General features: G+C 44.1%; 1 protein-coding gene across 3 annotated transcripts in view; it reads right to left on the reverse strand.

Moving 5' to 3' along the window:
- ETV6 (ETS variant transcription factor 6) overlaps nucleotides 1-15,285 on the reverse strand; it is a 289,093-nt gene that overhangs the window by 45,931 nt on the left and 227,877 nt on the right. For all 3 annotated transcript variants that reach the window (XM_070790077.1, XM_070790076.1, XM_070790078.1), the window contains one exon: nucleotides 12,654-12,818. In XM_070790077.1, coding sequence (XP_070646178.1) covers nucleotides 12,654-12,818 — 165 coding nt within the window. The remainder of the gene's footprint in view (nucleotides 1-12,653; nucleotides 12,819-15,285) is intronic.

A 15,285-nucleotide genomic window follows, 5' to 3' on the forward strand; every position in this document is an offset into this window, starting at 1 on the left:
CCTGGCTTGATGGGCTAAGCTGGACCAACTTGTGCTCTGCCCTGTACTTCCCCCAGGCCCTTGTGCTGCCTCTCTGCAGCCTTTCATCCCAAAATTGGCAAAGGGAGCCAGGCAGAGAAGGCTTCTCTCTGAGTGAGTCGGGGAGAGGAGGTCAGGCAGAGCTTGGCCAGTTCCTTACCTAAATTGCAAGAACTGGTAAGACAGCATTCAGAAGTGACACCTGTGACAGCTAGCTAAAGGGTAGGAGCCTGGGCCCAGGGTCCCAGGTTAGGGAAAAACGTATTTCTAAGACCGCAGAGTACTGAACCAGTCCATCCACAGACATGTTTCCTTGGCGACCAGGAGCTCAGTTGGGGAACGGGGCTGGCTTAGCACAAACATCACTACTCTGGGGCAAAACCAACCCACTGCGTGTGTCGCTGTGTGTGCCTGGCAGGAATATTTTGTGGCCGATAATGACTTGGAATCTTAGGATTCTACAAGTTTCTTAGAAGGATTCGAACTTGTGTTCAGCAAAAGCCCCCTGCCAAGAAGTAGCTTTGGCTGAGTACTTCCATGACGGGCAGCCGGCCACAGCATAAGCAAACCATTTTTGGACAGCTCTAGTCGCTAGAAGGTTCTTCTCTTGGGCTGGAAGCTGGCGTCCTCTGTAATCTCATGTACCTCGGTTCCTAGTTTTTGGCTTTTGGAGCAGCACAGCACGTGTGTCCCATCTGCAACCATTTCCTAAATAAATAAAGGTGCCCCCCCATCCTTTTCCATCTTCACTGGCCCCCAGTTCCTCCAGCAGCCAGTATGCTTTCTGGCTACATTCTGAAAATCTTTATACACACAGGAGATGACATCGCAAAAGTGATATTAACAAAAAGATCTCTGGAATAAAGAAGATATTTAAAAAGAAGTTATATTTATTTGCCTGCTGTATAAAGAGCACGAACCATAGTGCTACATATCTAACAAAGCGAATGACCACTGGCCTGAATTCAAGGCACTTGTTCAAGAAACTCTTGGCCTGTTCAATCCTTGATAAATCTTCCCTGTCTTCCCAGAAAAGACATAACTAGTACTAACCCTAAAAGATGCTTCCATTGTACTAAGCAATGAAACCAAGGCTATTGTTTAAGGGACAATAGCTTTTGTTGGTTTCTCCCGCTATCTTCAGGCATACACACATGGTTCATGTATCCACATGCACAGGTGGGTTTGCTGTGAAGCCAGTGAGTTTCAGGGGCCTTTGTTTGCATAGTCCCATGAAAGGAAACCTAAGGGACTTTTCCTCCAGGCTCAGTGGTTAAGGATCCACCTGCCAATGCAGGGGTCATGGGTTTGATCCCTGGTCCAGGAAGAGCCCACATGCCCATGGGGCACCTAAGCCCCTTCGCCACAACTACTGAAGCCCACACGGCCTACAGCCTGTGTTCTGCAACAACAGAAGCCACCACAATGAAAAGCCCGCACACTGCAACTAGAGAGGAGCCCCACTTGTCACAACTAGAGAAGGCCCATGCACAGCAACGGAGAGCCGGCACACCATAAATAAATACAAATTAAAAAAAAGGAAACCTAGAACTGCGTGTCTTCACATTATAACTTCAGGTCCTATAAACCCTAGATACACTCCTAGATACCTGCATACACACACAGAAACCCACTAACTAAACACATACACAATTTTGTATCAGTGACCTTGGTGTTAAAACCTAGGCATCTACTTCGAGAATCCTAAATTCTATTATTTGCAATTTGTTTGAAACAAGCAGTAGAGAGAGTGAACAAAACTGCTGCAAGTTGCCTTAGCAATTTTACTAGTGTCTGAAGACCAAGAACATAAAGATACTGTTTAGAGGGTTAAATTTACCTAAGTTTCTTTACTTTTAGAAGACAGAGCTTGGGCTCTGGAGCAAGGGAGTCCCAGGTTTGAATCCCGGTTCCTTTATTCATCAGCTGCATGTCCTGAGGCAAATTACCTTTTGTCTTTGAGCCTTAGTTCAAGGCTTAAATATTCTTTTGTATCAAATGAGAACAATGCCTAGACTTGGCAGGGCTGTTATGAGGATTAAATGAGATGATGTGAATGAGCGTCGGCCCCAGGTCTGCTCTCCTGTGTGCTCAGGAGATGGTATTCCTTGTGACTATGATGATTATTAACTGACATGTCTCCAAAAAAATCTGGAAACTATTTGCTCTGCTTCAGTACTTTTTGTCTTTCAAGGACACACATAAGTTTCATAAAGTCATAAGAATGGAATTTTTTTTATAGCGGACATCATTTCACACACATATTTCTAGTTCACCGTTTCTTTCCCTGTCCCGGTGTGCAGTATATCGTCAACTTCTTCCTATGGGTCTCTTCCCTTTAGCATTTAAGCAGCTTCAAGTGTTTTCTGTCTTCTACACACACATACACACACGTGCTCACTCACACACACACACACACACACACACACACACCCTCCTCTGTCCTCATCTTCCCCTCCAGGTGCTGTCCCTGTTTCTCTTCCCATTGCAGCCAAACTTCCCGAAGAGCTGTCCAACTCTGTTATCACTACGCCCCTCTCTGTGCACTTCTCCAGGCCCTCTGGTCTCCAGTCCAACCCTCTCCAAAGTGCTTTTTTTTTTTTTTTTAAATTGAGGTATAGTTGCTTTACAATGCTGTGTTGGTTTCTGCTGTACAAGGAAGTGAATCAGCTAGCCATGGATGTATACCCCCTCCCTATTTGCAGGAATCGAGATGCAGATGTAGGGAATGGACATGTGGACATGGGGTGGGGGAGGGGATGAACTGGGAGGTTGGGACTGATGTACATGCACTGCCATGTGTAACACAGCTGCTGCTGCTGCTGCTAAGTTGCTTCAGTTGTGTCTGACTGCGCGACCCCACAGACGGCAGCCCACCAGGCTCCCCCGTCTCTGGGATTCTCCAGGCAAGAACACTGGAGTGGGGTGGTGCCATTGCCTTCTCCGGTGTAACGTAACTAGCTAGTGGAAACCTGTCGTACAGCTCAGGAAGCGCAGCTTGGTGCTCTGTGATGACTCAGAGGGGTGGGATGGGGGGAAGGTGGGAGGAAGGTACAACGGTGCTCTTGCCGAGGTCACCTCCAGGTCATCAAAGCCAAAGAGTGATGTACCTGCCTCTCAGCAACATCATTAGCACTAGTCACTGTCTCCCCCTCGCTTAGAACACCCCACAGCTTCAGACATGCCTCATCTCCTGGTTTTCTGCTCTCGCTGCTTCCTCACCCTTTAAGGCTCCCAGGCCTCTCATCGCCTTTCTCCTGGGTCATCTCAGCCCCTCCATGGCTGCCGTCAGCTGGTCTCCACTACATCTGCTCAGTCAGACACCCCTCCTCACCTTCAGAACCTTCGGTTACCTCCTACACACGTCCTCTTGCCTGTCACCCGGGCACCACATGTCTTACATGTTCGACATAAACGCCTTTACAACCATCGGTGCTTCCTAGTGCAGTAAATCCCCAGCTGTCTGGGTCGGAAACCAGGACTCATCCTTGACTCTCTGCTTCTCATTCAACATCACCAAGACTCTGCCTTCTAAACAGTCCTTGAAGCCCCTGCTTTTCCCCGCTGGATGTCTTAGTTTCGGGCACTTGCCACTGCGTCTACCGACTGCTCTACATCCCACTTCTCAATTCTGGGTTTCACCATGCCAGTCTCTGCTTCAGACCATGAATGGCTTCCACCTGTTTTTAAAATAACATTTAAAGTTCCGAACATGATCCACAAGGCCTGTAATGATCTACTGAAGTGACTCAATGAATGGCTGCAAAGCTACAGTGTATGCCTCTATTTTTATATTCTCCATGTTTTTTTAAAGCCAGTCAGTCCCCTACTGGGGGTGGTATGGGCATTTCCAGTCTTCACTGTCATGAATAGAATTACTAAGGGTATCTTTTTTGACTTCCTATTGGATTGCTTCCATGGGATTTTTCTTTTCCTAAAATGGTGTTATCAGTGAAAGGGTACGATTAGTTTTAAAGTTCTTATTATACACTGCTGATTCTCCAGAAGAATCGGACCAATGAAGAGTGTCATCAACAGGGGTACCCAGAGCCCCTCCCCGTGGGGTTTCACGGCGTTTACCTTGAGTTCAGTAGGTTTAAAGCGGAATCTTCACATTATTAAAAGCTCGCATTTTTCAGAGGTGACAATTTACTATGTACACACCCTCCTACGAAGATAATCAGAAGTAACACATTCTTACATGTGCAAAGCGTTCTCTTCTCTTTTTCTCTCTCTTCTGTTTTTATTCAGAGATTTTAGTTTCCCTCTGACCAGTTACAAAAAAATAACAGCATATATGGTGTGGGAGGGACACTATTCAACTCTCTGCTGCTCTTTCCCACCCGTGACAGGTTCAAAATGACGTCTGAGGCCTCAGTCCCTTCAGTTTCATAAATTCAACAGTGAAAACACCAACTCAGACACAGGCCTGGGAGATCCCACTGGTGGTCTAAGAACATTCCCATCGTGGGACTGCTTGGTATTCCAGCTCTGCTCTATCTTCGTTTCCAAGCATTCCACTCAATCCATTTTTATAGCCTGATTGAATTACAAATCTTTTAATTTAATACAGAGTGCTTTCTGTGACCATAAAAATAAATTCCTCTTTCACTTAGGAACAAATATTTGAAATTTATTTGATATCTATGTCTTGGACACAGAGATCCTGGGGAAAAAAAGGGAGCAGGTTGTGGGAAAATTGGGATATTATATATATAATATATATCTAACATAAATATTTTATATATATTTAATTATTTACTTATTTATTTATTTGGCTGAGCCAGGTCTTAGTTGCAGCATGGAGGATTTTTAGTTGGGGTATGTGAAATCTTAATTAGTTGCAGCATGTGGGATCTAGTTTCCAGCCAAGGATTGAACCTAGGCCCCCTGCATTGGGAGCATGGAGTCTTAGCCACTGAACCACCAGAGAAGTCTCTGAAAATTTAAGAGGAGACTCACTCAGGAAGACATCTAGAAAGACAACTGCCTTTACCTGCATACAGAAGATAAAGTAAGGTAAACCAAAGAATAAGTTTGTGAGAAAATCTAAATATTGTGACATAAGTATGCACTGTCAGTTACAGGAAGTGCTGTATGTTTCACATGTTAAAATATGACTCTGCATAGCAGAGCGATCAGTCAGTCATCACCAACATTTCACCAATGGGATAAGCAAAATGCTAACAAATTCCATGACTCTCCTGTAATTGATTTATCTGAGCATTTTGCTGATGGGCAATACACATATTTTTGGCTTGTTTTGCTCAAAGACACAGGAAGAGAAGAGAGAGGCAACTCTGGGTATCTTCAGTCAAGGGTCATGTTTGTTGGAACTCCCACACTTTAGGGCTAAAATTCCCCTCTGTTACCCATGCCCTGAAACCCAGTGAGTTGAGACTAAAGCAGCCAGTGGACTCAAGCCAGCAAACCACCTACCACTGCTTAATAGAGATTAATAGGCAGGTTGGTTTCCTAGGAAACATATGTAGATACAGACCAGTATTTAAGTTTAACCTTTAAAAGAAATTTAATATATCTGAAAGTCACAAGCAAAACACATTTCCAAAGAAAAAGATGCTGGTGGGCTGGACAGGAAGAAACACTTTGTAACATCACACTCCAGTATGTTAAAAACTCATTTACTTAGTAAAACCCCAATACATTTTTTGCTGAATTAACCTGAAGGATCTTTGAACGTTTCTTGTTTTTTACAAAGCATTGATAAAAAGTCTAATATGAATTAAATTAATAACACTTTTTGTTCATTTAAATAAGGAATACTTAAATACATCCCACCTGAGTATCTTGCAATGGATAACTCTAAATGAGAGTGTTAATATCAATGCTAACTTGTCTGTTCCTTCGGATTAATGTGTTTTCTCAGAGTCTCAAAGAGGTCAAGTAACAATTGGAGTTATTCATTTCAAGGCATTCAATAAATTCATAAAATTCAATGAAACTCCTTTGAATTGAATCATCCCAGACCATTTAATGTGATAACTACCCAGTTGCCCAAGGACTAGGTAAAATAATCCTGTCTGGATAAGGTTTATAAAATAGAGATTTTTTTACACTTTTCCCTTAACTTTGTGAATATTATAAATTTGTCATCCTGCTATATCCTGATTAGAAGATTATTTCAAAGAAAAGCTACCATTTATATTCAACCTTGACATCTTCTGTTGGAGATAATATCTTAAACTATATTCTGAACGTTCCCTGTTTTAGTCTAGTGGTTGAAAAGGGAGGACATTTGTCCTGAAAGTGGACAGCATAAATGTAGTTTGTTTAATTGGTTGGAGAATGTGGGGTTCAAGGAGGCTACTGTATTTGACTGAAGGTATCTTAATAGTTCAACTAATTATAATTCATCGAACTCTTGTTCTCTCCTGTCTACATATGGGATGAGTTGTGTCAAGGAATGTTATTTCTATGCACAGAAAACATAACTCTGGGTGAGGCCAGGCAGGAAACATGGCCGGGAGGAAGCTGTAAACTTCCATTCATGGTGATGGCCCATCAGATCCTTTTGTTTCATTCTAGCAACACTATGACTAGTGAGAAGCTGCTGCTGCCTTGTCTTAGGCAGCAATAAAGGTTAAAGAAAGACAGGAAAAAACTGGGTAAAGTCTAGGTTTTTTCATGGTATACAGTCATGAAGGAGACTAAAGTATCTATTTACTGCCTATAGGTGGGAAGTTGTAATGCTTACTCAAAGCTTAACACTTTCAGTGGTTGAAGTTGGGTTGAACTATAAAGAGAGTTTGGGATCCCCAGGGTGAAAATTCCATTTTATGGACAAGGAAGATAAGAGCAAACGAGGTGATGATATATGTGGAAGAGACATGTGTAGAATCTGGACCTTGTGACATCTACTACGTTGAAGGCAAGAGCAAAGTGCAGGTCAATAGAAGCAGTGCCAAATGTTTCATATGAGAGAGAAACAAGGTTTTCTATTTATACATTGTCTCTACCTAAGGAGAAGGTGAGCAGGTATATCACGCCCTCATCACCTTGCTGGCTGGCTACCTACCTCATGGGAAGGGTCATCTCATCATCTTCTTATTTCTGTCTTCCAATTCCTCTGACAATACTCCTGTTCTGTGGCAAGTTTTCTGATAGCCCATACTGGCAGGTATCACCTTGATATTCTGTCCATGGCTTTCTGGTTGCTGCCTTAAAATTAAATTACCTACCGCATAGATTAATCTTTAGTCTCAGCTCGATGTAATGGGGGATGCTCTGAAATCTATTATTCCCAGCTTGGCCTGGCTTCTGTCTCAGACTTGTGCAGAAAAGGGCACATCTTCCTGAATGCTCTGGCATCACTTGGCCAAAATGCCAGGATAACCATTTCATGCCTAAAGCATATTATTTTGGTGTCACTGATTCCGTCCTGGACTTCAGAGTCTCAAATTAGGACTGTAGCAGTAGCACTGTACCTGGTTTTCCTGCTTTTAGTGGCCCAGTGAATCTACGCTACGCACTGATGGCAAGTGTCTAGAGAGCAAGTCCCCTACATACAAACCTTCAAGTTGCAAACTTTCAAAGACGTGAATGTGCTTGCCCTCCATCTCTTATTGCTGATGGTCCTTCTGTTCCACCATCTACTGCCTCCTCTCCCTCCTCCAGTCAGTAACTCTTCTTACCTGTTCACTGGATGCCAGCCCCTGTATGCCAGCCATTGGACTACACTACTATACTTTCCAAGGTACTATGCTGCTGCTGCTGCTGCTAAGTCGCTCAGTCGTGTCCGACTCTTAGCGACCCCATGGACTGCAGCCCACCAGGCTCCTCCGTCCATAGGATTTTCCAGGCAAGAGTACTGGAGTGGGGTGCCATTGCCTTCTCTGTCATGGTACTATAGTGTAAGATAAAAAATGCTTTATTTATTGCTTTTTAAAATGTATTATTTGTGTGAAAAGTATTATAAACTTATTATAGTACAGTACTAAATAGCAGATTGTGTTAGTTAGGTACTGAGGCTAAGTATGTTGAACTTATGCACAAACTGGACTTAACGAATATGCTCTCAGAATAGAACTCATTTGTATGTAGGGGACTGATTGTACCAAAGGGAGAGCTTCAATCATATCTTTCTCCTGATCAGAACCTTTCAGTGGTTTCCTATTATTTGCAAAATAACATCCAAACTCCTTAACTGGCTGTAAGATACTCTTGGATTGGGTCATAATTCACCTAATATTTATTGAGTGCCAACCAGATGTCATGCCCTGTGCTAGACACTGGAGACACGGCAGCTGAACAGGACGCAGCCTGAACTTTCTACTCTGAGAGAGGATATGGAATAGAAAACAATCTCATGTATCACAGTGTGAACCCTGTGTATGTGTGTCAGGGGCCATGACAGAATTAGGAAATGTTCTGAGATAAAACAAACTGTGGAAAATTCTTAAAGAGATGGAATACCAGACCACCTTACCTGCCTCCTGAGAAACTTGTATGCAGGTCGAGAAGCAACAGTTAGAATCAGACATGGAACAACAGACTGGTTCCAAACTGGGAAAGGAGTACGTCAAGGCTGTATATTGTCACCCTGCTTATTTAACTTATATGCAGAGTACATCATGCCAGATGCCAGGCTGGATGAAACACAGGCTGGAATCAAGATTGCTGGGAGAAATCAATAACCTCAGACATGCAGATGACACCGCCCTCATGGCAGAAAGCAAAGAGGAACTAAAAAGCCTCTTGATGAAAGTGAAAATGAAAGAGGAGAATAAAAAAGCTGGCTTAAAACTCAACATTCAAAAAACGAAGATCATGGCATCTGGTCCCATTACTTCATGGCAAATAGACAGGGAAACAACTGAAACAGTGACAGACTTTATTCTTTTGGGCTTCAAAATCACTGCAGATGGTGACTGAAGCCATGAAATCAAAAGACACTTGCTCCTTGGAAGAAAAGCTATGACAAACCTAGACAGCATATTAAAAAGCAGAGACATTACTTTACTGACAAAGGTCCATCTAGTCAAACCTATGATTTTTCCAGTAGTCATGCATGCGAGAATTGGACCATAAAGAAATCTGAGTGCCAAAGAATTGATGCTTTTGAATTCTGATGCTAGAGAAGACTCTTGAGAGTCTTGGACTGCAAGGAGATCTGAAGTCCTTGGACTGCAAGGAGATGCAACCAGTCCATCCTAAAGGAAATCAGTCCTGAATATTCATTGGAAGGACTGATGCTGAAGCTCAAATACTTTGGCCACCTGATGCAAAGAACTGACTCATTAGAAAAGACCCTGATGTTGGGAAAGATTGAAGGCAGGAGAAGAAGGGGACGACAGAGATGGCTGGATGGCATCACCAACTCGATGGACATGAGTTTGAGCAAGCTCCGGGAGATGGTGAAGGACAGGGATGCCTGGCGTGCTGCGGTCCATGGGATCAGAAAGAATCGGACACAACTGAGCGACTGAACAGAAAAGAGGATCAACAGGACTTCCCTGGTGATCCAGCTGTTAAGACTCAGTGCTTCCAATGCAGGAGGAACAGGTTCACTCGCTGTCAGGGAAGTAAGATCCCACATGTGGTGCAGCCAAAAGGAAAAAACATGAGGACCAGCACCTCACCCAGATTGAGGCAGGGAGACGTGGAGGAAAGGAAGGTAGGGTGGAACCAGAGATGTGCGGAACCAGGGATGTGGGGACGGGAGAGTCAGGGAAAGTGTTCCTGGAGAAAGTAGCAGAACTTGAAGAGGCAAGCAGACAAGGGTGAGGGGTGATGAGTAATGATGAACAGTGTTTCAAACGAAAACTCGTCTCCAAGGTCCTCCTCCACATGAACTGGCCTCACTTCCTCTTCAACACCTTTCCCTCCCGCTTCTTGCTCACCTTTCACAGCTTTCAAAGTCTGGCTCGGCTACCACACAATTGAGCCTCATCTGACAACCCGGCTAGAAATCACTTCTCTCTCCCTTAACTTCCTCAGCCAGCTCTCTTGTCCTCTGGCATGGAGCTACTCAGGGAACACTCACAGAATGAATTTCTACTGCTCCCTCTTAACCATGGCTATGATAACCATGTTCCAACTAGCGCACCAGCCTAATGCTGCCTCTTCCATCTCCAGGTGGGATTCCTCACGGCCGCCCAAACCCACTAAGTTAACGCTGCTGCAATGACCCGTCATGCAGTTCCATCCTTCACGTTCCAGACCAGCTCCACTCCTTTTCTGAGGCCCATTCATGCTGCTCTCTCCTTCCCCAGCTGCCTCTGCCTTCAGGTTCAGTGTGATCCTGCCTTCAATGGGGTGGTGAGCTCCCTTCCAGCCTCCCACATGGCTCACCCTGCAAAGACCCGACAAACTGGCAAGGATGTACTGACAGGTTTGCTATGTCTCTGCTCCCCGCTTTAAGTAAAGCTGAGAGGTCATTGGAGAAATAAAAAATCAGCAACAAAAAGGAGCACCTGACAATGATTCTGTGGCAGCCTGGATAAGAAGGGAGTTTGGAGGAGAATGGACATGTGTATATGTATGACTAAGCCCCTTTGCTGTCCACCTGAAACTATTATATCACTGTTAATCGGCTACACTCCAGCACAAAACAGAAAGTTAAAAAAATAAAATATAAAAAAGGGCATACCTGAGATATGAGGGGAGGCAGAGAGAGATTTACAAAGAGGAAAGCATGCCCAAGGTCTAAATCAAGTCAACTTAAAACACATCATTGTGTTTTCCTTTGTTTGCCCGACATGAATGACTTCTCCTGAACACTGACGAGTTAGCATACATTTCCCTCCAGATGGGTAACTTTGCCCCTTTGAGTCTAATCTCTGAGTTCCCACTGGAACAGAAAAGGGAAGTGTTTTTGCATTAAATTAAAAGGAACTCTCAAGGTTCCTTTCAGGTTGGTTTTATTTATTTATATTGTTGTTTTACAGTTTTCTTATCCTGAGGCTACAGAAAGAATCAATGAGGGAAGATGAAATGTTTCAAGTATGTCTGTGTCCCTTCTAAAACCTTCACAGTGCCCTGGTTCTCAGCTGTAGAAGTTTTCAAGTTTCCATGAACATCTGTACTTCTGGGGGAAACTTCCCTTTTATCATTTCCTCCTCTAAACGGTTCTGCTGCAACTGGGAAAAGCTGGGCGACGCTACAGTTCCATACACATCCTTATCTTGCCCTGTGTGACAGGCCGTTTCCTCAGGACGGTTAGCTAGTTTATTAACTCCTGGCCAGCCTCCAGGAGTAAAGAAGGGTGAACACAGTTGGGGACAAAGCCAAGACCTAGTGCGGGACCTTTGCCCTTAAATCAATGAAGAAAGGAGCTCTGCCAGGCAAGTGACATCAAAGTGGGGGCAGCAAGGAGACTTGACAAGGCAGGACCCGTGGGTCCTCGAATAACTGTCCTCAAGAGGCAGAACCCGAGACCAGGGTTCCCCTTGGACATATGGAGTTCCCAAATCTCTTCTAAAAATCCATCAAGGGGACTTCCTCGGTGGTTCAGAGGTTAAGACTTCACCTTCCAACACAAGGGGAGTGGAGTGGGTTCAATCCCTGGTCGGGGAGCTGAGATCCCACATACCTTGCAGCCAAAACATAAAACAGAGGCAATATTGTAACAAATTCAATAAAGACTTTGGTAATGGTCCACATCACAAAAAATTTAAGAAAAAAAAAATCCATCAAGTGTGAGAAATGAAATTAGAAAGTCTGCTTGAGTTCTTATCCATATCACCAATACATTTTGTAGGTACTAAAGCTTCCTACTAAAGGAAACTTTTACATGTGGTTTTAGGAGCCCTTATTTCGAGAAATCTTTCTTGTTAGATGAGCCAGGGGAAACTGTCACCTGTATCCTTCAAGATTTGTACAAACTATTCGGGTTTCCCTGGTGGCTCAGACGGTAAAGAATGTGCCAGCAATGCAGGAAACCCAGGTTTGATCCCTGGGTCGGGAAGATCCCCTGGAGAAGGTAATGGCAACCCACTCCAGTATTCTTGCCTGGAGAATCCCATGGACAGAAGTGCCTGGCGGGCTACAGTCCGTGTGGTTGCAAAGAGTTCAACATGATTGAACGACTAATACCAACACACAAAGTATTCAACATAAGATTCATACTTCAAAAATTCACAACTTCCAAAAGAAATCACCTAAAGCCCTTTGCATATAGGTCTCAAGTTGTCTGAGTTACAAGGATCTCCACCTTCCCCAGCCCTTCTCACCCATTCGCTTGTTTCTCCTTCCCCTTTTACTCCTCCTGCCTCAGCACCACTCATTCCCTGCCCTCTCCTGTCTTTGTTTTTAACTGAGCAGTTTGCATCTCTTCTGAAAGACTTCAGAATCAGAAGCAAGGTGGAGAGAAAGGGCTTCTTGAACGGATTTTCTTCCTTTTATGGTGGTACACTTGGATCCCTTAAGTTCCAGGGTCTGTGGGTCTGAACTAGGTCACTTCTCCTAAAAGTCTCTCCTGGACCTGGAAACCCTTCCTCTTCTCCCCTCACACTGGCCCTCATCAGCAGGATCCACGCTCCACTAAGCAGGGTCACTGTCCTTGCATTCACGGCGACCTGACATGGAGATCTCCTGGGAGCGTGAGTGGTGACAAAGGCCAGCGCTGGAGACCAGACTTCCCAGGCTGAGCCCAGGTCCAGAGTCCAGACTCTCACCTGAATGAGGAGACCGGTAGCGAAAGTCCTCTTTGGTCAGGAGTAGGAGAGCCTTGCCGTTCATCTCAAATGTGTTGCTGTCAATCGGCCTTAGAGAAAACTCGTTTTCAGCCCACTTGAGCCACTGGGCTACGTCATCTCTGCTCCAGAACATTGGCTGCAAGCCTGTTGGAGAGAGAGCAAGGCAGAAAGAAAAGAGAGAAAAAAGATCTCATCAGTTAGACAGCCGAGATAAAGGGAAAAGATTTCTGAATGGTTAACAAAACTGAGTCTCCATGTCTGAAGAGCCCTTAGGGTTCAACTCTGAATCTCAGGTAGAACTCTAGCTTCATGAGTGTCAAAGCGTGATATCAAATGAATTTTTTATTTAGAGGCAAAGTGTGTATGAGGGGAGAGAATTGCTTTTTGTGTCTCTAGGGAACCATAGGTCTCACAGCCCTGTTCTTCCTTGCCCAGCTGCAGTTCCAGGGGTTTGTGGATTCCCAGTCGGTCCTGAAGGTGCAGCTCTATAGAGGCCTGAAGCACTGAGGGGATGCGGAGTCATAATAATGTCAGTGGGCTTTGGATGCAACTCTAGAATCACAGGGCTTCCCTGGTGGCTCAGAGGGTAAAGAATCTGCCTGCAATGCAGGAGACCTAGGTTTGATCCCTGAGCCGGGAAGATCCCATGGAGTATGACATGACAACCCACTCCAGTATTCTTGCCTGGAGAATTCCATGCACAGAACTGATTTGATGGCAGCCCAGTGTCCTTTTGAAGTGAGAATGTTCCAGAGTGGGGCTTGACCTGCCAGAGATGCCAAATAATATAGTGTTCCCTGCAACTTCTTCCAGAAAGAGCAACTCACTCGTCTCGAGGACACTATCAGCCTAGCCTCTGGGAATGAGAGGGCAAGGTAAGGATAACAGGTACTTGTTCATGTTACAACTTCCTGGTGGGGGTGGCACTTGAACTCTGAGTAGGGGCAGGAATGGGTTGGAGGGAGGGCAGCCCCCCAAGAGGATGGCTCAGGCTGGATCTCTGTCTGGAAGCCTGACTGTGAGTCTGTGTTTTCATTTTATTCTGTGGTTGCGGGAAACCTTTGACATATCATATGAGTGGTTTAGAGAACAGTAATTCTCAAAGTGTGCACCAGGTACCCTTCCGGGTTCCCAAGACCATCTCAGCGTGTCTAAGAAGTCAAAACTTTTTGTAACCATATGAAGAGGTTACTTGTTTTTTCTGTTGTTGTTCTATTCTCAATCTTTCATGAGCACACAGTGGAATTTCCTAGCAGCTACACAGCATGTGATATTAAAGCAGACACAAGAATCCAGCCTTTTTTTAAATGAAGCCAGACATTAAAAAGACTTGCAAAAATGTAAGACAATGCCACCTTTTCACTGATTTTTTTTTTTTGGTTTTGGAAAACATATTCATAAATACATATTTATGTTAACATATACTTGGCTTATTACTTTTTAGCGAGTTGACACATTTTTTGATATGTATTACAACAAATAGTAAAAATTTTTGGTTTTAATTTCCAATACAGTACACATAGATAGATAAAAGCCACATGAGCAAAGCTTTTTGGGGGTCTTTAATAATTTTAAGGGATTAAAAGAAATCCTGAAACCAACTGTTTGAGAACTGATGGGTTAAAAGCCAGATGCTCAGGAGTGCTTTATTCTCTAAAATATTGTATGATCTAATAGCTCAAATACAACAGAATCAACGGTTGCTAAAAGGAACTTCAGTCTGTTATTTATTGGTGGTTACTTCAACTTGCTAAGGGGACTCTGTGAGTGTGCTCTGACAGCGTCCTTCAGTCTGATCCTGGAAAAAAGGACCTTTCATCTGTCAGGCATCATAAAGAACTGGTCTATTTGGATGGGCTACTTTTCCTTCTGGGTGGATGAGGAAATGGAATAGCTCAGTGCCCTTGAGAAGATCCAGGGTCTCTGGGCATGACCGGTGGCTCTATCTTTCAGGTGGCTCCTTTGCAAAGTCTAGTTTTACGGAATGGCAGCTGGTTCCCTTGAACTCTGGGGGAGTCCTTCTGAAACTGGTCCACTGTGTTGGGCATGGATAAAGAACTATGGGCACTGAAATTAGAGATGAGCTTCCCTGGTGGCTCAGATGGTAAAGAATCTGCCTGCTTTGCAGAAGACCCAGGTTCGATCCCTGGCTGGGAAAGATCCCCTGGACAAGGGAATGGCTACCCACTCCAGTATTCTTGCCTGGAGAATTCCATGGATAGAGGAGCCTGGTGGGCTACAGTCCACAGGGTCACAAAGAGTCTGACATGACTGAGTGACTAATACAGCATCATAGAGTTTTTTTCTTGGTTTTTAAGTTTCACAATATTTTTTTGTCACATGGGGAATAAAGGGGCACTGTAAAATAATACCATGCAATATGCTACTGCTTTACGATCTTTAGAATACACACAGCAACTAAAGAATTCAGGGTTTTGTTTTGGACTCTTGACTGGGCCAAGAAGCAATGCCTATGAAAAATGGTCCTTGGACATGGATGGACTTGGAGGGCCTTATGCTAAGTGAAATAAACTGGAGGAAGACAAATAATGTATGATATCACTTATATGTGGAATCTGAAAAATAAACTAGTGAATATAACAAAACAGAA

This window comes from Bos indicus, chromosome 5 (genome assembly GCF_029378745.1).
Source record: "Bos indicus isolate NIAB-ARS_2022 breed Sahiwal x Tharparkar chromosome 5, NIAB-ARS_B.indTharparkar_mat_pri_1.0, whole genome shotgun sequence".
Lineage (NCBI taxonomy): Eukaryota > Metazoa > Chordata > Mammalia > Artiodactyla > Bovidae > Bos > Bos indicus.